At 41.6% G+C, this 24,632-nt stretch overlaps 1 protein-coding gene across 2 annotated transcripts; it reads right to left on the reverse strand.

Moving 5' to 3' along the window:
- Positions 1–3,090: 3,090 nt before the first annotated feature.
- LOC128500040 (NXPE family member 1-like) lies at positions 3,091–20,710 on the reverse strand. Of its 2 annotated transcripts, none has more exons than XM_053469055.1 (6): positions 20,606–20,710; positions 13,087–13,189; positions 12,284–12,984; positions 10,012–10,082; positions 8,581–8,799; positions 3,091–3,693 (listed from the first exon to the last, which is right to left on the reverse strand). In XM_053469055.1, the coding sequence occupies exons 2-6, from the start codon at positions 13,177–13,179 to the stop codon at positions 3,158–3,160; spliced, it is 1,620 nt and encodes a 539-aa protein (XP_053325030.1). In that variant the 5' UTR covers positions 13,180–13,189; positions 20,606–20,710; the 3' UTR covers positions 3,091–3,157. The 2 variants fall into 2 exon arrangements, with proteins under 2 accessions (XP_053325030.1, XP_053325029.1); XM_053469054.1 differs by having other exon boundaries at positions 13,087–13,215.
- Between the last annotated feature and the right edge of the window lie 3,922 nt (positions 20,711–24,632).

Here is a 24,632-nt window from a genome sequence, read left to right on the forward strand (position 1 = left end):
TATCATGATAACAGTTATGCTGTACCCCCATCAGTATATAGTGATAGTTGTTATGCTCTACTGTCGTCAGTGCGTGCCTCAGTATATAGTGATAGGTGTTATGCTGTACCCCCGTCAATGTGCGCCTCAGTATATATAGTGATAGGTGTTATGCTGTACCACTGCCAGTGTGTGCCTCAGTACCGTATTTGCTCGATTATAAGACGACCCTGATTATAAGACGACCCCCCCAAAATCTGAATATTAATTTATGAAAAAAAGAAAAAGCCTGAATATAAGACGACCCTATAGGAAAAAAGTTTTACCAGTAAATGTTAATTCATGTAAACTATGTGAATTTTTTTTAAATAAAAGCTATGATTGAGAAAAAATATTTTGTTTTTATTTCCTTTTTTTTCAACCTGCCCCCCCCGAAATGCCTTATGCCCCCCATTTAACACTCCCTCCTCCTCCCTGCTCCAAACTTACCGGTGCTTCTGAGTCCCCGGTGCTTAGTCCGGGCAGCGTGTAGAGCTCTACGCGATTCGCGTAGACAACTTCCGCTGCAGTCGGGAGGAGGTGCGGTTAGCAGCGGGGGTTGTCTGCGTCCATCGCGCAGACAACCCCCGGCTGCCAGAGTTCCCCGGCCACCCCGGTGTGGGGAACTCTGATCTCTGACAGCCGGGTATCTTTGAAGTCAAACCATATATTTTTGAAAACTAGACACCCCAGGGTACTTCAAATGCTGGTATTTTAACCCTTTCCATGCACTAATTGTACCATCAGCCTTTGTCTAACTTTATGGTAGTAATTCTGTTTGTATTTTTTCAGGTGTAAATTTGCCGCTCCTGGTATATATCACTGTCACACAGTATCCCAATATTTGTTCAGCAACATCTCCCAAGTACAGCGATACCCTCCATGCATGGGTTTGTTGGGTTATTCGGGACGTGAAATGCCACCTGTGCCCATGTCTCATATTTGGGACATCTTTCAAGCCGCTCAATTCGATTTACCCCATAAAATCATACATTTTTTTAAACTAGGCACCCCATGAGTATTTAAAATGCCAATATTTTAAGACTATCGATGCAACATGTTTTGTGAAGATATAGCACTAATTTTAGGACTTGATCATAAAAAACTTTTTTGTATATATGTATATATATATATATATATATTTGGACTTTTCTTGTGACAGGGGGGGATTATTTTGACATATTACCAAATATTTTACATTATTTTTTATTAATTTTTTTAAAATTATTTTATTTTATTTTACTAATCACATTGTGATTAGCGTGTCGGGCTTCATTGACTTGCATGGTTCAATGCAGTACCTGGATAGACCCTCTGTGACATTTGACAGTTGGCGGTACTGCCATCTTGTGAGTGGTGGCAACGCCATCCACTAATGGCGCTTGTGGTTGCTCTTCGGAACAATCACAAGGCGATCGGGGCAGGGGGTTGTGTTACTTATATCGAGGCATGTCAGCAACACCGATTATGCTTAGGAAGTGGCTTTCCTCCCATGATCCACGGTCTGCCTTACTTGTGAGGCTTCCGTGGTTCCTGCAAAGCCGACGATCGCTGTGTTTTTGATGCAGGTATTTAACAGCAGACTGTACATGTACGGGCTTTGTCACCAATGCATTGCATGGTGACTCCGTCCATGTACGGGCTTAGTCATGAAGGGATTAATATAATTCAGTGCTAATGTTGGGGTTCCTTGTACATTAAGGGATATCCCCTAGAAAATAATGTAACATATCATGTTAGATGAGTTGAAATTCCCTTGTTGTATTGTCAGATGTAAGCAGTGCAAATCTATACTTTATAAGAACCAAAACAAATATAACCATAACCAAAAAATCTTACTACGAAGAAAATCTGTGACACACCACAGGAAGCAACTGCAGAACTGAAAGCCGCACAACGATTACCTACACCAACTACTCACACAGGCTTACTACGAGCCAATATCTGATGAATCCTTCATGAGTCCATATCTTCCATCTTATGGAGTAAGTTCAGAGTGGACTAGTCCACACGTGTGTTGTCTGTGTGAGTAGTTGGTGTAGGTAATCGTTGTGCAGCTTTCCGTTCTGCAGTTGCTTCCTGTGGTGTGTCAAAGATTTTGCGAAGAACCATTCAGAGCAAACCCAAGCTTTACTGAGTAGAACATGGTGAACATTTTCTTTTTAATGAGCTGTTTACAAACTTAGTGAATTCTCATTGTTTTCCAGCCACTACAGCAAAGTAGTCTTGAAATATGATTATCTTGTTAGGCCCATATTGTAAATCAGGTATGTTAAGGTATGCTGCTAAGATTTTGAACGTATCCACAAAATTCAGTGATTTTATAATCATTTGTCTTGGTCTTTTATTGCTTGTGGGGTTTTCTGGGCCGAATCAGTAGTCTTGAGCTCTCTCTATCTGGTGCAGGGTGTTGTTGTCTACCTTCTGTTGTAGTGCTGTTGGGAGCCAGTTTTGTAGCATTAATAGTAAAGATTGTGTTTTTTACAAATTTGAAGATGCCCACAAAATAAACAAAGTCACAAAGGTCCGTACAAGCGACATTATTGGTCGTTCGTGCTGACTTTTAACTGTTGGAGCAGGGAGACCAGTCAGGCGAGTGAGCCTATTGGTCGCCTGCAGGGGCCTTCTCTGGCATCAACCAATTGTTTATCATTTTTTTTTTGTATGCACTGCGAATATTTTCTGTTCATAATACATTTCTTTATTACGTTCTGCCTTTATCTGGTAAAGATTCACATTACCTGATTATACAATTTTATTTGTAATTTGAAATCACATAATTATTGTGTTAAAGTATATTGTGTGGGTTTTTGGCCTTATTCGGCACCCCATTTATAAATTGTCTTGGTGGTGGCAGGGTTATGGGAAGGAAATGCTAAGGCAAGCTCTATACTATACTCTAAAGGTGCTGATTAATGAATCTACTGCGATTGAAGGGGAAAAAAATGATGTCTATGACCAAGGAGCTATGAAATACTTATTGGCCAGCCTCATTGACTTCCAAAATATGGGCCTTTTAAGCTATGAAGGACACAATTCTGTTAATCTGTTAAATCTGTAAATTAAATACATAGCAACTCAAACAAAGTAACATTTTATCCTACTTTTGTGTGTATAATCACTATTTTAAAATTTTCAGTTAGCATAAGTAAGACAAAAACATATTAATTTGGTTCTTAATGACAGTTTCAGGAGGATGAACGACAAAAGAACCAAAGGCTGTAGTCATGTCCCAAGCATCAATCACCCCAACATTAAGTCCTTTAAAGATGTCCTTCACCAAAATATACTGAATGTAACCGTGAAAGTCACTGAATCGTTCTACATCTGTGCTTATTTCCCTGGTATTTTCTGATTTTATGATGACCTTAGTGTCTGGGCTTCGCAGAAAGAGACGTTCTAAAGCCTTGCGTACATTCAGAATTCTTTTGATGAACAAAGACAAAGGGAATGGTCTAAAGTGTTGTCCTAGAGCAATGACAATGATTGTGTAGGGTCCACCAGGAAGGCGGTCAATTTCTTGAGGAACAGATGCATAGTCCTTCACAGTATAAAAGCTCTGGGTCACAAATGGGTGTCCGTGCTTTTTCCACTGGATATATACATTATTTTTCATATCCAAAGCTAAATATGTCTTGTGCCAGCCACTTCCATGAAGATCAAAAAACTGTAAGCCTATCAAAAATAAAAGTCAAGAAACATTTGTTAGGACAGGCATTTATTTATCTGATAAGAATGTTATGTCCTAAGGCAATGATGATTTACTCAAAAAAATAACTCACCAGACACCCAATTAAAGATACATTAACTTTAAAGGTTACTGTATTGAAAAAACTCTTAGATAAACTTTGCCTTCTCTTAGATGTTAGGATCCAGTGGAATTGTCAGGAGTGCAATGAATTTATTAAGACAAACTGAATTTTTTGTACCTGCAACAGCTATAGTTGAGTGAAGGGTAGCCACAGATGGGTTGGCTCAAGCTTCAATTTTTTACTTCTTGCAGGTGCGTTGTTGGGGATATTAATGAGATAAAATAGGCAAAACCAATATTCTACGACATACACAGAATGCCGACGCTACTTATTGTAGGACCACATCCACTATATTAATATAAAGAGATACCCTATATTTTATGTCTGATCCTAAATCCTTTCAGATCGCGCCAAAAATTATAATTCAAAATGAGGTATTATATCACCACGATAGTCAATCAAAATAATATTTATTGTAAAAACACAATCTACAAAATATCTGTTACCCGTGCAGCGCAGAAGATAAAATACAAATTATCCTTTAAACATGTAAAACTAATCAAGTAAAAAATAGTGTATTTATTAGTTATCAAATATTAATCATTATCTTATGAGTCTAACACATACAAAATGCAACAGATGAAACAGTACATTGCATAAACTTTTCAGCTTGATCAATTGATATCACCCTATATAAACAGCATTTGTTAACATCAAACCAATTAATTTCCAATCCACTCAGCAACCAAAAAATATAATAATCAGGGCGATAACAGAAAGATCACTATCTCTCTATTAGTCTTACTAATACGACAATTAAAAATAATTTAATAATATCTAAAGAGTATTAGTGAAATTTTTAATAGATACAAATAATGTCAAACTTAAGTTACAGGCAAAAAAAAAACCTTTTACATCATTATTACGGGTAATAAGCTGCAGTCTCACAAGCCGTCATATACAATAATGTCATATACTATTTCCCAGAAGAAGGGAATAAAAGTAGACAAAATTTACCTCTGTTCAGGATAAGAAAACCATTGTAACGTTCACCCTTCGCTGTATGGACTTGTTTAAACTTGGTGCTCCTTATTTTACGTTGTCAGCCACTAGTGGCTGCCCTTGCCACTCAGAACCACTCAGACTTGATTATCAGGTCCAGCTGCAGTTGATTACCTGATCAAGTCAGCCTTTATAAACCTGCCCAGCCCTGCAGTCTGGGCCGTGACATTGATGTTATAGGACTGCCTGTTTGTTTCCTGATCTGTTCCTGCTTTGTTTCCTGATCTGTTTCCTGATCTGTTTCCTGATCTGTTTCCTGATCTGTTTCCTGATCTGTTTCCTGATCTGTTTCCTGATCTGTTTCCTGATCTGTTTCCTGATCGGTTTCCTGATCTGTTTCCTGATCTGTTCCTGATCTGTTCCTGCTTTGTTTCCTGATCTGTTCCTGCTTTGTTTCCTGATCTGTTCCTGCTTTGTTTCCTGATCTGTTCCTGCTTTGTTTCCTGATCTGTTCCTGCTTTGTTTCCTGATCTGTTTCTGCTTTGTTTCCTGATTTGTTCCTGAGTTGCGGCCAGCACCCCACTAAGTGGACTCCCAAGTCGAGTGCCCTGCAAGTGGGCAACCTGCCGTGTGCCCTGGAAGAGGGCTTCTAGCCGTGCCCTGGAAGAGGGCTTCTAGCCGTGCCCTGGAAGAGGGCTTCTGGCCGTGCCGTGTGCCCTGCAAGAGGGCTTCTAGCCGTGTGCCCTGCAAGAGGGCTTCTAGCCGTGTGCCCTGCAAGAGGGCTTCTAGCCGTGTGCCCTGCAAGAGGGCTTCTAGCCGTGTGCCCTGCAAGACGGCTTCTAGCCGTGCCGTGTGCCCTGCAAGCCTCCCGGGGGCTTCCAGCCGTGTGTGCCCCCTCCCGGGAGCTTCCAGCCGTGTGTGCCCCCTCCCGGGGGCTTCCTGCCGTGTGTGCCCCCTCCCGAGGGCTTCCTGCCGTGTGTGCCCCCTCCCGGAGGCTTCCTGCTGTGTGTGCCCCATACAGAGGGCTTCCTGCCGTGTGCCCCATACAGAGGGCTTTCAGCCAAGAGACTTTCCTTGTTTGTATGTTGTACCATCATCTACAATACAACTCTTAATCCGCATCTTCTGTCTGTGGTTTATTTCCGGCGCCTGTCTGTACCAACCCCAAGCCATCATGCATCGTGGGGTACAGACAGAGCCCCTCGTATCCCCTGCTCGCCCGGTTCGTGACAGAATGTCAAGGCCTTTACAAGGAGTCCGCGGGGATACCTGCAGTACTGGAATTGTTGGCGGACTGTGTACTTCACTTATGCAAGTCAGTAAGGACTGTGTTAGAAGCTGATTGCGTGGACACAAAGACCAAGACCCAGACACAAAGAAAGATGGTGAGACCACAGGTCTGTGAGCATCTGGAGGCTGCTCCTTGCGGTGGGTGTATGTAACGTTCACCCTTCGCTGTATGGACTTGTTTAAACTTGGTGCTACTCATTTTACGTTTTCAGCCACTAGTTGCCGCCCTTGCCACTCAGAACCACTCAGACTGATTATCAGGTCCAGCTGCAGTTGATTACCTGATCAAGTCAGCCTTTATAAACCTGCCCAGCCCTGCAGTCTGGGCCTTGACATTGACATTATAGGACTGTCTGATCTGGTTCCTGATCTGGTTCCTGATCTGGTTCCTGATCTGGTTCCTGATCTGGTTCCTGATCTGGTTCCTGATCTGTTCCTGCTTTGTTTCCTGATTTGTTCCTGAGTTGCGGCCAGCGCCCCACTAAGTGGACTCCAAAGTCGAGTGCCCTGCAAGTGGGCAACCTGCCGTGTGCCCTGCAAGTGGGCAACCTGCCGTGTGCCCTGCAAGCGGGCAACCTGCCGTGTTCCTGAGTTGCAGCCAGCGCCCCACTAAGTGGACTCCCAAGTCGAGTGCCCTGCAAGTGGGCAACTTGCCGTGTGCCCTGCAAGTGGGCAACTTGCCGTGTGCCCTGCAAGTGGGCAACTTGCCGTGTGCCCTGGGAGAGGGCTTCTAGCCGTGCTGTGTGCCCTGCAAGAGGGCTTCTAGCCGTGTGCCCTGCAAGAGGGCTTCTAGCCGTGCCGTGTGCCCTGCAAGAGGGCTTCTAGCCGTGCCGTGTGCCCTGCAAGAGGGCTTCTAGCCGTGCCGTGTGCCCTGCAAGAGGGCTTCTAGCCGTGCCGTGTGCCCTGCAAGAGGGCTTCTAGCCGTGCCGTGTGCCCTGCAAGAGGGCTTCTAGCCGTGCCGTGTGCCCTGCAAGAGGGCTTCTAGCTGTGCCGTGTGCCCTGCAAGAGGGCTTCTAGCCGTGTGCCCTGCAAGAGGGCTTCCTGCCGTGTGTGCCCCATCCCGGGGGCTTCCTGCCGTGTGTGCCCCATTCCGGGGGCTTTCATCCAAGAGACTTTCCTTGTTTGTATGTTGTACCATCATCTACAATACAACTCTTAATCCGCATCTTCTGTCTGTGGTTTATTTCCGGCGCCTGTCTGTACCAACCCCAAGCCATCATGCATTGTGGGGTACAGACAAAGCCCCTCGTATCCCCTGCACCTGGGCTCCTATCAGACCTGCTCCCCCGTTATTTGATAAAGCCTGCACAAATAGGGCAGGGTGACATGAAGATGTGGGGACAAGGTAGTGAGCTATTATTCCATTGACTTCAATGGTAACAGGGTCAGGGAAACGTCAGGGTTATTCCATTTCCTTCAATGGAAACAGGGTCATGGAAAGGTCAGTTTCATAAAAAAAAAAAAATGTTATATAATCAGAATGTGTTTTGCGCTAGCGCCTTGCTGCCTTTTTTGGTTGCCTCGAGCCATCTCGTGGGTCCCCCGCGCTGCGTTTAGGTGTGCCACGCCCTGTCTCGCGCTGCGAAATGGGCGGGAAACTAAGTATAAATAGAGGGCTCATGAGGGGGCTAGTTTACTTACCTGGCGAACCGCCTAGCCGATACTGCACTGTCCTTGAGGCTGGTGAGCAGTGGCGAAGTGGTAAGCTGAAGATGGACGAGTTGATGAAGATGCATCTGCCCACCCTCCCTTATATTTCATAATACTTATGTGTCGTGGCTTTTATTGGAGTATGGTTACCCTATAATTTTATGGGGTGAACTGATATTTGAGTTATGCTAGCTGGCTTATAGGGCGGTTGGCAAGATGATGTGTTTTAAGATGTGCTCTGGGGCTTATGCCAAGGGCTGGAGTTGTTTATTTATATGTATCAGTTATAAAGTTTCAAGTTATAAATGAAAGTTATTTGTATTGATTGGTAAACTGAATAAAAGTCCACGGCCTGATTCATCCAAATGTATGTGTTATGTTTTTATTACTTGGTTAAACAAGAATATGTTTCTGTATAGTATTTTATTATGTCCCTTACATCTTCATGAAGGAAGCCCAATTTGTCCTTGAAAAAAACAACTAACAACGATTATTAGATTTTTAGTTATTTTGTATGAACATTGTATGGTACCAAAATAAGACCTATTGGATGGGCATTTCAAGTTACTTACAATTTAGCCATTTCTCTTTACAGCGGGTCTCTTTACAGTGAGCTCCTTAATTTTGGTCATGTATTTGTCAAGCAGATGTGGGGGATTAAAGCTTCTTATCTCCCGCAGATACTCCCAGCTACAGGTTTTCTGTTTCTAAGGACATGATTACAGGAGGGCAATAGGGAAGGTACACATGAAGGGGATTTTTTTGTAGTTTTGTAGAATGTCCATATATCCAACATAATCTATCAGACAAAAATACCAATATGTATCTACAGTTATTTGCTAATAATATCAACAATGAAGACACTTACTTTTGAGAACTTTTGGAAAGTATTCAATCCACTGACGAATGGTTGAATCTCCCATGAGATAAATACTTTTCCCAGATAGGCATGTGCTGATTTTAGACAGTGGTTCATATGAAGAAAGGTTGCAGAAGAGTGGGTGCCAAAAGTTATTTAAGAAATAGCCACCGGGAAATGGTGGTGACATCCCAATTGCACAATTTGGCTTCACATCTGTAGTATTCGCTAAAAACAGAAATATGTTAGTTACCAACAAATATATATATATATATATATATATATAATTAGATTTTTTTTAACTTTTCTCTGTTGTAGCTCCTTGTTACTACCACTCTGTGTGTAGCTCTGATATGTGACATCATACTCAATGTTTTACTTACTGCGGGCGTGTGAATGCGCAAGTAATTTAGAACTGTGCTGTATACTGTGCTAATACATCTATCTATCTACCAGGGGTGTAACTAGAAACCTCAGGGCCCCGGTGCGAGACTCTGTTAAGGGCCCCCCCACCCCCAACCCATCTATCCCTTTCTCACTATCTACCCTCTCCCTCCCTACCCCCCTTCTCACGATCTCCCCTAACCCCCTTCTCACGATCTACCCTCTCCCTCCCTACCCCCTTCTCACAGTCTCCCCTCTCCCTCCCTAACCCCTCTTCTCACAATATCCCCTCTCCCTCCCTAACCCAATTCTCACAATCTACCCTCTCCCTCCCTACCTCCCCTTCTCACAATCTACCCCCCTTCTAACGATCTACCCACTCCCTCCCCCCTTCTCACAATCTACCCCCCCTTCTCACGATCTACCCACTCCCTCCCTACCCCCCCTTTGTAGGTCACTTACCGTCAACTCCTGTGTTGGGAGCGTGAGGCATTTGTCTCGGGTGCCGGCGCTTCACTGCTGAGCGCCGGCATATGACGTCATATGCCGGCGCTCAGTGTGAAGCGCCGGCACCCAAGACAAACGCCTCACGCTCCCAACACTGCACTCTGGGCAGTGCTGAGGCAGGCGGTGGCGGCGGCGGCAGCAGCGGGGAGATGAGGCATCCTGGATTTCTGTCAGTCAGGGGGGCCTAAGAGTTGCCGAGCGGTCGTTTTCAGCAACCGCTCGGCACCCCTTGGGCCCCCCTGACTGGCAGAACTCCAGGGCCTGGTCGCAGTCGCGATCCCTGCGACCCCGGTAGTTCCTCCACTGCTATCTACCCATATTGAAGTAGACATTGAATTACACCATTTATTTTTAAACATACATTTTTGACAAAGAATAGCTTTACTAATGCAAATAATGACAATCCTGATTTAAATTCATAAACCTCTGTATTCTGCATACTCTAGAAAACTGCATTGTAATAATTTCAGATTAACAATTTCAGTTTCAGTATTTATTCAGCATATCTTTACTATATTTAAGTGAACAAAAATAATTAAGAAAACTTACTTTGATTACTTTGACATTTGACAACATGAATGACTCCACTCTTTGTGGGAATTTCTACACCAATATTTGATCTTTCAATCCATGTTAAGAAGCAAAAACAAATAAAAAGCAAAAAACAATGAATTATTATACTACTGCAACCTAACACAAACATTTTATGACCGTTTAAACAACAATGCATTCAATTTACTGTATTTTCTCAATTTTAAGAGGACTCATTCTAACATTTGGATCTTACTCTAACACTCTCTCACAGTCTCTATCAATGTCTTCCCACCTTTCTTTCTTGTGCTTATCTTTTCTTTCTTTGTCATCTTCTCCCCCTGTGTTCTTTCTTTGTCCTCTTTGCACAGTGTCTTCTTCTTCTACTTTTGCATGAACCAGGCCATGAACAGGAAGAGTCTTTCGATGGCTCTGCCCTTTTGCAGAAGTACTCTGAGGAGCCAGAATGATGAAGATGACTTATGGGAGAAAGAGAAACATTTCTATGCCTCTCTTTCTCTGTGAAGGGATTTTCCTTATTCTGGCCTATCAGAGTACTTCCCGAAAAGGGAGGAGCCATAGGGACAGCCCCTCATTTCTCCAATCCAAAGGTTTGCTTGTAGGCTTCTTTTGTGGAAGTGCTTTGGGAGGCATGGTACACTGGGAGAAGTGGGCGAAGAAAGAAGAACAAAAAGAGGCAAGAGAAGAAGCAGAGCTGTGGGAAAGGAGGCAGGGACATGAAAGCAGTCTGCAGAGAATGTGGGGAGGCATTGAGAGAGAGAGTGTGATAAAGTGAATGAGAGAGTGAGAATGTGAGAGAACATGACAGCGTCAGAGTGTAAGAGAGCGTGAGTGCGCATGAGTGACAAGCCCCTAGGCTTAGTCAGTTGTGCAACAGTTCTGCAGAACCCGAGGTCTGAATAAAAGCATACCTTGATTAAAAGAGGAGGTTGTTTTTTCAGATTATTTTTTTCAGAAAAAAAACTTGATTTAAAATTGTGCTGCTACAGTGATATACACGCATACACAATGGCATAATGCACACACACATGTATGTGTACATTAATCCATTACACATACTGTACATACACAATGACTTCCATAAACATAGATCCAAACTTTCACCTGTAAAGTATCTCTTTTTCTGTAGCTACAACTTCCTGACACAGTAACTATGAGAATTTCCTTTCAGAGAGTCATACAGCTTCCACTGTTACTGACAGTACCATGTGACTAAAACTACACTGGCTGATCACGTCACACGACAGATAGTAGGATACTCATTAACTTTTACCGATTAGTTCACTAAAATAAGTGTTAGCCGTACATACTGGGCTAGATTGCAAAAAGTTTTGTGAACTGCCAGCGAAAGGAAGTTGTAACACAGAAGCAAACCTCTCATGTGGGTTTGGTGGATGCTTCAGTACACTAATCCAAAATCCAGAAGAAAGACACAATGTTTCTTGTGACTAAAAAGTTGTTTGTGTAACTTTGTTTGTGAGCACATTTAATACATGTTGATATAGAGGATTGGTGTTTTGTTATGATAGAGCTAATGTAAAAACCATGAGGAAATAGATACCATTATTTTGATTATCTTATTCAGTCTTAATTGTTCAATTCTCACATATTAAGCTCAGCTTAGATGCTATTTCATGTCTATTACAGTGGATAGCACAAGTAGTAGTTGCAGTAATATACATGTTTGGTCCGGGTTAAGTGCTAAAAATACCAATACAAACTCAAATCCTAACCGTATTATCACCTGTTATTCTAGAGGTTTCTTGTGCCATACTCAAGTTTTCCCCAGGCTTGAGGTGAGTAACAGTGGGTTACTGTGTATGTTTAATTATTTTGAAAATGGTTGCAGACCTAAAATTTCAAAATCTATATATTTTCAGTTAAAATGGAAACTTGAAATGTGATAACTAATACACAAAACGTATCACAAACCAACGATTCTACAAACTTCAACCAGGATAGAAAGAATTGAATTCATGTTTCTTCTTGATTTTGCTTTCTCAGTACCAGATTCAGAACAAAAGTTTGCCTAGTTTGGCTAGGTTAAATGTAATGAATACCAGAGGGTATAATTTCAAGGATGTGGGCCTTATTTAACATACTTATATTTAAGTTAATATGATTTGTAATATGTGGTGTGGCGGGTGAGTGTTGTTCTGTGAGTGCAAATGTGAGTTGGCATTAGTAAAGTTGTGCATTTTTTACCAACTCCTAATCACTTGTAGTAGTGAATAGAACCTTTGGTAAAACAGTACACAGTGATATTTACCGGGTAAAGATATTCTTTTCCAAGGTAGTGAGATATGCATGTGGTCGGTTTCTGCTCATCATTGAGATTAGAGCCTCACAAGGAACGCCTCTGGGTTTAATGCAGTAAAAGAATTCCCCATGTTCACATTTCTCTTCTTGAGAATCCAAGTCAAATCCACATTCACTAAAAACTTCCTGAGTCTCGTTGAGAAATTTGCCAGTGTAGATAATATTTTTGTATCCCATATTCCTTGCCTTCCATAAGGCTGACACTCCTTCGCTTGGATGTAACAAAAGAATGGATATTCTTATATTCCCTTCCCAAGATAAAGTAAAGTGGACTTTGTATGTCCCATTGTTAAAATCTTCAATCTTTCCAGAAGCTCCAGCTCTTAATTTAGGGGAATATATTCGTGCCCTTAAAAAGTCTCCACCATATGTCTTCCTTTTCCCAAAGTAATCAAACATGTCAACTTGGACAGTTAAGAAATCTCCAGTGCAATATTTCTGTCTATAATCTAATATGGTTGCTATACTGTCTTTGCCACTGGTTGTGTCATTTAAGCATTTAAAAGAGGCATTAGCAATGGTGTGATTAATTGCTTCTAAAATCTTGTCTACTTCCATGTCCTTGGAATTATGACCTGTTAAGTCCAAATAATCAAAAGCTGAAATGTTTTTTTCTAAGTGTGTAACTTGAACAAATGGCATCTTAAAAGGCTGTGAGGAAGTAAAAAAAAAACATTATAGACCAAATCTATTTTTTCTGCAAACAAATTTCAATATATATTAGACAATAATTGCAATATCTGATCCACGTACCTGAAAAGATTTTCGATGGACGATGAAGCTTAGAAACAGAATAGCAACTAGTGAAAACCCCCAAATGATCTTTAAAATGTTAGATCTGTGCATGCTACTGGACCTGTAAGAAAAGTAAACAAGAAATCTCTGACATATTAAGGGATAATGTTAATGTATGAAAACATCTGCTAAATCAGATTATTCAAATTCGATTCCGTTAAGGGGTGCTCATGCATCAAGGGGAGAAAGCAAACAAACAATAATAGTGTAGAGTGTTTACAAAAAACATAACATAGTTCATAAGGTTGAAAAAAGACCAAAGTCCATCAAGTTCAACCTATATACATATTGTGTTCCTACTGTGTTTAAATATACGGCGTCAATTGCATTCACATAAGTGCCAAAAATAATTTTGTATTTCTTAAAAAATATGTATATGATATTTATAGTGAAAGCTTATAAGCTTTGAAACAGATTGCACTCACAGGATTCCATGCACATCCATATATGTGCAAACTGCACTCAGGGAGGGACGCTCAGGGACGTCCAGGAATGGTCTTCCCAGTGTAGGGTTTCCAAAAAAGTACTGCAGCTTCTTCCAACCGGATTAAATATATATATAGACTTTAAAGGTAATGATGGTACAAATTTATTGGGGGAACTAGCCCCTTAAAAAATCAAATGACGCTATTAAAACTTTAAAAAGATCTAAATATATAACAAATAAAAGTCCTTCCTCAGATAGGGTAAAGGTCCTTCCTCAACGCGTTTGTTTATTCCTCATATTATTCAACAGTCTTTTGTAACATATATACTTATCTATATCTACTGTATATATCTATATCTATATATATATATATATATATATATATATATATATATATATATATATATAGTATTGGCCCGAATATAGGCTGCGCTTTTTCACCCCACTTTAGGTCTTTAAAGTGGGGGTGTGGCCCATATTCAGGGTTGAGCGCAGTTAGCACCACCCGACGCCCGGGTGCCGGACGGGTGTTTTTTTTCTTTTTCATTTATCCCTGCTGTGCAGCAGGGTTAGGATCTAGATCCCCCACAGTGCTGCAGGGGACCTGGATCCTCCTCTTGGGCAGCTGTGGACGTCTACGCGATGTGCGGAGACAACCTCTGCTGCCAGTACTTCCGCCGGGGCTTCTATGGTGGAGCACCGGCGTCACAAAACCTTCCGGTTCTCCACCATAGAAGCACCGGCAGAAGTGCCGACAGTGGAGGTTGTCTACGTGGATCGTGCACATGTTCACCGACTACTTCATTTTCATGTTTACATGTCATGAGACAGTGTCCTGCTGCATAGAAAGAAAAAAAAACACAGGAGAAAGGGAGGGGCGTGTAGTGCACACATGAAGTGCCTGCAATAGAAGCTGCTCTAAATCAGTGCTCCTCAACCGTCTCCTTAGAGTCCAGGATATAGGTATTATCCAGGTGTGTCTGACGTGTTGTACAATTAAAAAACAAAAACACCTTAAACACACCTGAGTAATACCTAAATCCCGGGCTGTTATATGTGCCTTGAGGAGAGTGTTGAGGAGCACTGATCTAAATTATAATATAATGCTTGTTTATCTGTAGAGGCAAATTAACAGACAGCTTTTTTTCATTTTGCTTTACACCCTGTTCTTGGTTGTGTCCTGTGAAGTACATTTCCTAATACTTAATAAGCAGCATGTCAGACCCACTGGGAATCGAACCAGCAACCCTGCCTTCAGTAAGTACTTTAACCGACCACTAGACCAGTGGGTGGTTTTAGGTGTGCTGGTCTCTATTCACATTAGCCTTAGGCATGCCTATGCCACAGTTGTGGCTCATTGGCTTCAGGCCTTCCCTATACCAGGTGATCATTGCCCCATATCTTCCTGGGCATGCTCCTAGCTCCTTGCTAGTGAAATTGTTTTCTGGCTCTACTTGCATCTGGAGGCTTTTGACATTTCTGCTTGTTATTTTTCATTTGATTCTTGGTGTGGACTTTGACTCGGAACTAGTTTTGCACCATTATACTGTGTTTGTTTTTGATCACCTGGATTTTGACCTATGTGGTGTGGACTTTTATTTCTCCTCAAGATCATCCCTCCTACACTATTGTTGCCAAGGTTTAGACATTAACCCCTTAAGGACAATGGGCGGTCCCTAAACCCATTGAGAAGAATGCTTTTTGAGCCCGTACATGTACAGGCTTTGCTATTAAGGGGTTAATGGCTGTGTGTTGAGTTATTTTGATGGGAAAACCAAATTTACAATTTTTTTCACCAAATCCATCAATAAATATTTTAGTACTGAATCAATTAAAAGTAGAAACTAAGCATTATACATGAACATTATAGGAAAATGTATATTTACCCTGAATATTTTTAACCAGTTAAATGATTTTTTAAATATTTTGGTTCCTGATCTAATTTATTGTGGTAGGTTTCAGAGCTGTGAATAGCTATAAATTTGTGACAGAAAACTATTTTTTTAACAAAAAAAATGAGCAAGGGTTAATGTTCAGCTACAGTCAGTGGCGACTCTAGAAACAATATATAGGGGGGGGCACACAAGATACCACAGTCAAACTGGGGGGGGCATTAATAATTTCCACCATTAAATCATCACTGAAAAACATATATATATATATATATATATATATATATATATATATATTGCCAAAAGTAATGTGCTATGGAATGATACTTTTGTTATTGGACAATACAATACTTGATCATTCAACATGGGAAGCCTAAAGCCACAATTTAGTACGACTAATCCTTGAAATCCTTTAAACAACACAATACCTTAACTTTTCCACTAAATTATTTCAGGGCCTAATATTAGACCCTGCTGCCGATATATATAAATATTAGATCCTGTTGCTGATATATATATATTAGCCCCTGCTGCCCATATATATTAATATTAACCCCAGTTGCCGATATATATATATATATATATATTAATATTAGTCCCTGCTGCCGATATATATATAAATATTAGACCCTGCTGCCGATAGCAGGTATAGAACAACACATTAACACACAAACCCAGCTTTGCATGTATAGATCAATTGAAATTCACTTGTGATCTCAGCACTGAAGGTATATATCAAATAAACAGAATCAGACATAGAAATCCTGTATTTGCAGGTATACAATAATAATATATGAAACGTAGCATTGCAGGTATAGATCAAATAAATACATGGAAACAGCATTGTAGGTATTAATCAACTGAATATGACAAAAAAAACCCTATACTTGCAGGTATACATAAATAATGTATGGAAACATAGCATAGCAGATATGGGTCTACAGAATAACACAGAAACCCAGCTTTGCAGGTACAGATCAATTGGAATTCACATAAAAACTCAGCATTAAAGGTATATTTTAAACCCCCTAAATTACAGGAATAGATCACAGGTTGCACACCCGAAAGTCAGCCCTGTTGTCCACACTGCCCACATATAACCTGGCCAGCACCCAGATAACACACATAAGATTTCCCATCTTTGTCCCCAAATAGCCCAGCATAAGTCAACTTTGTCCCCAAACAGCCTGGTCTGTGCCATCTTTGTCTCATATACACCCTGCCTGTGCCATCTTGGTCCCAAGGCTCAAACATCCTTCTAGTGCCATCTTTGCCCTTCTACAATCTATGATACACACAAACACATTAACTCAAGCTCTCCCTCATTCAGACAATTCATCCACATATTAACTCATGCTCTCCCTCATTCAGACAATTCATCCACATATTAACTCATGCTCTCCCTCATTCAGACAACCCATGCTCTCCCTCTGTCACGGTTCGCGTCACGGACCGCAATGCAGCACCAGTCGCGGTTCACGACGCGAACCACAACGCAGCACTTCACCCGAGTACCCGCGCCTAGCTTACCTCCCTCACAGTGCCATGGTCGTCCGGCTCTGGACCTTGCTTCGAGGTGCCAGCATCCAGCTGACACCAGTGGCAGGTCCTTAGGAGTATCCCTGTCGCAAGTGATGGGCGGTATGAGTGCGGGTGAACCACGCCCCCTCTTTTGTAGTACGCCTCCCTGGAGGCAACGTAACGTGGATTACGTTATGTCATCCGTTGGGGGTGGAGCTTGAGCAAGGTGGCAGATTCAAAAGCTGAGCACTGACTGCCATTCAGTGCTCCGTTATTGTTCTGGCTGAGCTGATCCTATTGTGATTTCTGAAGATTCTGATTTATGCTTGTTCCTGACTTTGCTGCCTTCTCCACTCCTGACCCAGATTGTATGACTATTCTCTCCGTTGCTGATTTATGCTTGTTCTTGACTTCGCTGCCTTCTCCACTCCTGACCCAGATCATATGACTATTCTCTCCGTTGCTGATTTATGCTTGTTCCTGACTTTGCTGCCTTCTCCACTCCTGACCCGGCTTGTCTGACTATTCGTAAGCTTCCAGTGTTCGTTACCAGTGCCATATCTGCATACTGGGTTCCTCACTTGTATTTCTAAAACCCCATTGTGACACCCTCATTCAGACAATTCACCCACATATTAGCTTATGCTCTCCCTCATTCAGACAATTCACCCACATATTAACTCATGCTCTCCCTCATTCAGATAATTCATCCACATATTAACTCATGCTCTCCCTCATTCAGACAATTCATTCACACATTAATTCATACTCTCACTTATTCACACAATGCATCCACACATTAATTCATACTCACTCATTCACACTTTACTTATTTCAATATTCTTACTACCCTCTTTCTCACTGTCTACCCCCTCTCCCTCCCTTATCACTTTCTAGCCCCTCTCCCTCCCTTATCACTTTCTACGCCTTCTCCCTCCCTTATCACTTTCTACCCCTTCTACCTCCCTTATCACTTATAACCCCTCTCACTCCTCTTTCCCTACTCACTATCTACCCTCTCACCCTTTGTAGTTCACTCACCTTTAAGTCGAGAGAATTCGGAGAACAAGGCTTTTGTCTTCCTGCTTTGCTGCGGCAAGCACGGCGTCACTGCTGAGCGCCGGATATGACGTCAGCTCGTGGAGGAGACTGGAGGGGTTGAGCATTTGAGGCTGCCCAGGACTTAAAGTCTCATTGCGGGACTGTCCTGGGCAATCCGTTGGGCAATAACCTAGGGGGGGCAATTGCCCCCCTGTAGCGACACCACTGTAGGCTCTCAATGTTTCCCTACCTTCTCTGTTGACCAAAACCCTTCTGCCAAGTGCCAACACTTCCACATCTTCTTTTTCCTTCATCTCTTATTTTCTCTTATCTCTTCTATTTTCAATAATTTTCAATCATCTTTGTCTGCATTTCTGCAGACATAACCCGGTGGGAACTTCTACGAAACGGTGGTGCTTCCAGTGACACGCTCTTCCTGATCCTCCAGTTGATGGAAAGAATGTCACAGTATGTGCCATCATTTTGCCCTAAGCTCACGTATTTCAGATGAAAATCGTGTGAGTCGTGGGGGGGGGGTGTCTGGGCTTGTTCTTTGTAAATTTGCAATTCCATTCCAAATGCACAACATAGTACACAACCCCTAGAGTGCCAATGGTTACTTTGCTGTGTCAGTGTTCCTAATGTCCAATTAATGTCCAATTATGTGCAAAACACTTCGTCAGGCCTGCACCTGCACAAAATGTGAATAAATCACGCGGCTGGGTGAAATTAGTTTTGCTATTTAATGTTTTCATTCTCTACTGCTGTAATATAACTAATCAACCTATTTATCTACCTTCATCAAATTCACCCCTGTAAAATATTCTGGGGGGGGCACAATTTTCTGTTTTTGCCTCGGACACAAAAGGAGCTAGCTATGGCTCTTGTTAACCATGCCCATATACACAGCTTATGCTAGGCTATGCCCCTTCTACAAGTTACACCTCCAGAATAGGGAGACCTCCAAGTGGCCCACCCATAAGAAGTTTCCATGGCTTTGGACAAACTCACAGATTCATATGTTTAAATGACATGGGTCAACGAAACTGTACAGACAATCAACTGTGCTGAAGCCACAACCAGCTATTTATTTTACAGTCTACTTAATCAAGTAGTCAGAACAGGCACTGACATCTCGTGTTTTAAAAGCTTAAAAGGGCAGTTGAATGTATTTACTTTGGAAACCATTCCTTTTATTTGTCATATAGCCACAGTTTTTTAATGATATTGATACTTTGTATGGAATACTCTGTTTCTTAGTATAACAATTTCATGCACACCTGGTCTTGATCTTGCTGATAGGAATTACTGTAACTGTGAATTTTAAAATACAGCTTGCTCGGCTGGCATATTACTGATTTTTTTTTTTTTTTTTTTTTTTTAGTTTTTGCAATGCTGAAATTTAAGAAGCTTTTAATGATTGTGTGAATTATAAGGTTTATTTATATCTGCATTGTTAATATGTGCTTAGGTGAAACCTGTGAGGCACTAACAGTGATCTTAGGTGGAGCCCTTTGATACGGATAAGTTGTTGGAGCGCACGCAACAGAATTGTGATGCGTAATGAAGGCATGTTGGTGTAAGGGTTAATATGTTGTTTTTCGGCTATTTTCTGTATAAAACTGAAACACAACCCTCCTGCAAACAGTCCTGTCAATTCTCCCTTTGGGGTCTATTCACTACATTGAGAATTTGCATGAAAGCTGTGTTCCTTGACTTCACTATTCATTATGAAGGTCCAGACCCCAGTGAACCTCTGTTGTATCAGAAGCTTGGCTGGCTCTGTATAATGCATAGTTAAATTCAGGGGTATACCTAGAGTAGTTGGCACACAGGGCAGAAATATGTCATTACCCCCTTAAAAAGGTAAAAACACAAACCAAAAATTTTATGTTCACAATAATATTTATTGCACAAATTTGTAAGCAGTAAGTTAACTGGAAAAAATACCAAATATAAAATAAATTAGTTTAAATAAATAACATTTCTAAGTCAGAGTTTGTCAGAACCTGTAGTCTGGCATTACATACGTAAAGGGGGTCCTTACATGTATTCCTTGATCTTTGCTGATTCACATTTGATTTGTAGCATTTGGTAGCTAATTATTAGAGACTTTAACCCCAAAGAAAAATGATAGAAGTTAAGCCTACAGTTCACAAAACAGGTTCTAAAAATGCTTTTGTGGCTACTAGGAGGTCCATGAATTTACATGAGTAGATCATAAACATATTATAACTGCAGTTTTCTACTAAATTCAAAGATCCTTGTATATTTTGTTACCCGTTAAAGGATCTAACTCATTTTCCTAACAATCAGCTTTCTTATGATGTTGGAAGACAAATGGAATAGCTTCCCAGCAGATGTGGTAGAAGCTAAAACAATGAGGGAACTTTAACATGTATGGGATAGGCATAAAGGTAACTTAAATCTAAGACGAGACCAAGGACTACTTAGTTTAAAATAAATACATATAACAGCAATTAGTTAATCATATAAGGATGTGTTCCAAAGAATTGGCTAGTGGAGAATTTGCAAATATATATAAAGCATTCTAGCAAAAGAATATTTAGTCTTCTAATTTCAGCTCAATCGTTACCTTTAATGTTGTCCTTGACCAGGATATTGGCAACACAGTATTTTGCTCTGGTGGTAAGACAGCCAAATGACATTAGTAGTCCTTCTGCAGGTGATAGTTACAGGTTGAATCTGTAGTTATGTTTTGTGCAGACTCCAGGGTTGATGCAACTATGGGCGTAGTTTTATCACTCAAGGTGTGTGTGTGTGTGGTATTTTTCTCTAATGCTGAAACAGAAAATGTCATTAGTAATGTTTTGTGCAGACTCCAGGCGTTTAATCACTTTTGGGGTTATACGTAGGTGTGTGTGTCCTGTCGAGGCACATTGATAAAGGGGTACACTCCCCTGAAATATTTGTCGTCTTGTCACTTATGCTCTTGATTTGTTTAATTAAATTTACTGTCACTGTACACTTGCTATTTATACATGTGCTCTTGGCTCACCTTGGCTCATGCTAACATTGTTTTATTGCTTTATTACTCCAGGGAGTTTGTTTAGAACATCTTTTTTTATATGACAAGCATGTAAATGTTTAGATATACCGGTACAAAGGGCTCTGTAGGGAATGTTGCATATACCATAATGTTTTTTTTTTGTAACCCCTTACTCATTTACATTCCATCGCATGCACAAAAGGCAATGCTGTAGCTCCAAATTTCCACAAATCAACAATTTAAGATGTATCCGTATGACTTACTCTGGGCAAACAAGCAGATACAATAAAATAGTCCAATACTTAATCCTTTTTCCAGTGGCAAACCTAGCACATTTGACACCAGAGGGTGATATTTTTTCACATTTAAAGGTAGTGTCCGTGTTTGAGTGGTGTGACCAGGGGGATAACTAGGAACCACAGGGCTCTGGTGCAAAAATTGCCCCATGCGCCCCACCTTCACAAACATGTCCCACAGTACAACCTTGACCCCCAAACAGCTTTTTCTGTGCCATTTTAGACCCCAAAAAGCTTTGTTGCCTGAAACAGCTTGCCTGTGTCATGACTTGCTTTTTCTGCACCAAAACAGCAGATAATTGGCATTAAAAAAAATACCAAAATTCTAGTCACAAACCCTTCAATTTGCAGTAGGAAGGGTTTGTGAAAAAAGTATCTTTTCAGTGTGTACAATTGGTAAAGGGTTAATCACCTGTGTTGGTCTGTATAAAAATATACAAATAGAAAAACTCACTAAGCTTGCTCACAGTAAGGGCTTACTCCATCGACTTGCTTTTTGTAAGTGACCAGTTTGTGTACCAAAACAGTTTGTACAACAAAAGTGTTAGAGAAACAAAGGTAAATTCATAAATTCATTGTTTAACTTGTGTAAGGACTCAAATTCCCTCCATGTATGATGACCAAGATAGATGAAGATGAAGCTTTCACTCAGTGGACATGATGTAAATATCTCCTTACTACAGTAGAGCTGAGTTACTGAACAAACTGGCATTTAACCTCTAGATCTGTGCAAGCTGTCATCTTTGAGGCAGGTAGGTAGAGGGTGTATCTGTAGGTACAGCCTTATTTCTATACCTGGTGTGGCAAAGCTAGAGAGACTTTCTCTGTCAGTAGCAGGTTGGAGTGTCTCTACTCCCAGCATGAAAGGGTTAACAGATGGAAGGCAGCCCTTTCAGGTGAATTCAATTAACCTGTACTGCAATGTTTAAGGTCAGCCTCTGGAGGCATTAAGAGTCTGACAACAGGGAGAGAGAGGCAGTTAAGCCTGACACTCTGAGAAAAAGGTACATTTTAACAAGCTTGTGTGTTAGCTTTCCGGTTGGATCGTAATGTTGCTATTCTGATGTTTGTATTTGGAGATTCTTGTCAAGAACTGGGCCATCCTGCCACACTCTACATACTGCCTCTCTAGCATTGTTTTTACTCCTTTACATGCCACATATCATGTGGCTAATAGCGTAACCTAATTAAAGGAACCTAAATATTGCATTTTTTTTATTTTGTTTTATTTATTTTTCTCTGACAGAGTGTATACCCCCTGTTTTTTTTTTTTATATTTTAGTTTAGTCTTTTTTCCTGCCTGCCTGTGAGCAGTTTTAGCAGTAGAAAAAAGGGAAGTGCTTATGCTGTTGTACAGAGCACTGGCGAAACCTCACTTGGAGACTATATCTCCAGAAGGGTATGGATCAGAGCCGTAGCTAGCTCTTTTTGCGCCCAAGGCAAGAATGGAAAACTGTGGCCCCCCCCGGCTTTTTTTTTTTTTTTTTTTTTTTTTTTTTTTTTAAGGTCGTTTTATACACGCTGTCCTTATATACACACACACCTGCCTAGATACACATACACTGTCGTTCCTCACAACTGCACTTACGCACACACCTGCTCATTAATACGCATATACACATACACTGTCCTTACGCACGACTGCCTTTATGCACATATATACACACACCAGCTTACAAGCACTATACAAGCAAGCTATTGATGCAGAGCGCCATGGGTGACGTCATTTGATTCTTCACACGTTCTAAACCCCCGGCATCTCCCCAACCGGTCCTGGAGGCTGCAACTGTTGATCGGGTGTCTTTGCCCCTCCACTCGCAGCTGCGCCCGAGGCAAGTGCCTCACTTGCCTCACCCTTCCTACGGCCCTGGTATGGATGGTTTATGGATTTAAGGATACACCTTACCAGGAAAGGTTAAAGGATCTTAACATTGATTGCTTGGAAGAAAGACGTGACAGGAGGCATATGATAAAAACACTTGTCTGTGCATCCATCGATACAGCCAGCCTGCCTGCCATCTTTTCCTGTAGATCACCTAAACATCCATGCTTACAAACCTTCATATATGCTCCCTTCCTCTCGTATCTCCTTACCTCTCCCACAGCTTTCTCTCTTGTGCTCAAATGTTGCTTCCCAATGCCGGTCCAAAATTGTTAACAAAGAGTAAGTCTGGCCTGGACTGTCATCTTCCGCAACTGCTTGAACTTCTTATGGCTGTCAGAGGTGCTGCTTTCTCCGTTTATTGAGAGGCTACTAGAGGCCCTCCCTACTACTGTGCTCCCTGTCGCACTACTTTCAGTAGGATAATAGTGCCCTTCCTTTACCAGTTTTGTCTGATTTTTGAAGGACTAGCTATCCAAAGCAGCTGGACAGACCATACACTTCGCTCTGACATATACTCTGAAATGGACAAAGCCCACCTTTATAAACTGCCGCTACCTTATACTGGCACCAGAAAGCTTTTATCTGGCCAGGGCTCTCCTTAGTGGCCCAGCAGCTGCTTTCATGCCCACCCACTAGTGTCCAAAGGGATAAGGTTTTCTCTGTGACCGTTAACAAACACCCAGATAATGCAGCTCTCTCCACACCTGGTGGAAGAGATGGCTTTTAATTTGTGTAATATTGGGGAAATTCAATCCTGCTAAAAGGGGGTACATGTGCCTATCATCCAATCTCCATGCTCTGCTTTCGCACTTCCGGTTGTGCGTTCCAAGCCTTGTTCTCTGTCAGAATTCAAATTCTTGGCGCCAAATTCTCTGCTGTTGCAGATAACAGCCTAATTTTAGCTCTTTTCCACTGTATATATAGATGGTAAGTGAATTGACTGCTATGTGTGTTCCTGCTGTTTTCTTTTGGCTGGGTGCTGTTGCATCTTTCGTTATGTGGGCCCCTGATAATGCTGAGCCGCCCTCTGTCGAGGACAAAACTAAGAAGGCTGTTATGAAGTCTAAACACGCCCAATGCTCCAGGTGTCACAAGGCTTTGCAGGATTCAAGGAAGACGCTCTGCTCCGCTTGCCTGAGATCTGTAGCGGATTCTGAGCCGTCTGGGGGTAGGGAGTTTTTGACCGGGCTTAAAGAGGAGATGTAGTCTACCTTCTCTGCCTTCCGTCAGACTGTTCCTGCCTATCACCACCTTCCAGCGGCACAAGACCCCACTCTCTTGGGGCGTCAGCCTTTGTTCTCAGACTCTGAGTTTGACTATGATGAGGTAGAGGAAGGTTCCTCGGAGGAAGGAGAGATCCGGGAGGAAACTTCATTTTTGTTCCCGGTAGAAGAGATTGAGACTTTAGTTTCTGCTGTGAGGTCAGCTATGC

This window comes from Spea bombifrons, chromosome 6 (assembly GCF_027358695.1).
Source record: "Spea bombifrons isolate aSpeBom1 chromosome 6, aSpeBom1.2.pri, whole genome shotgun sequence".
Lineage (NCBI taxonomy): Eukaryota > Metazoa > Chordata > Amphibia > Anura > Pelobatidae > Spea > Spea bombifrons.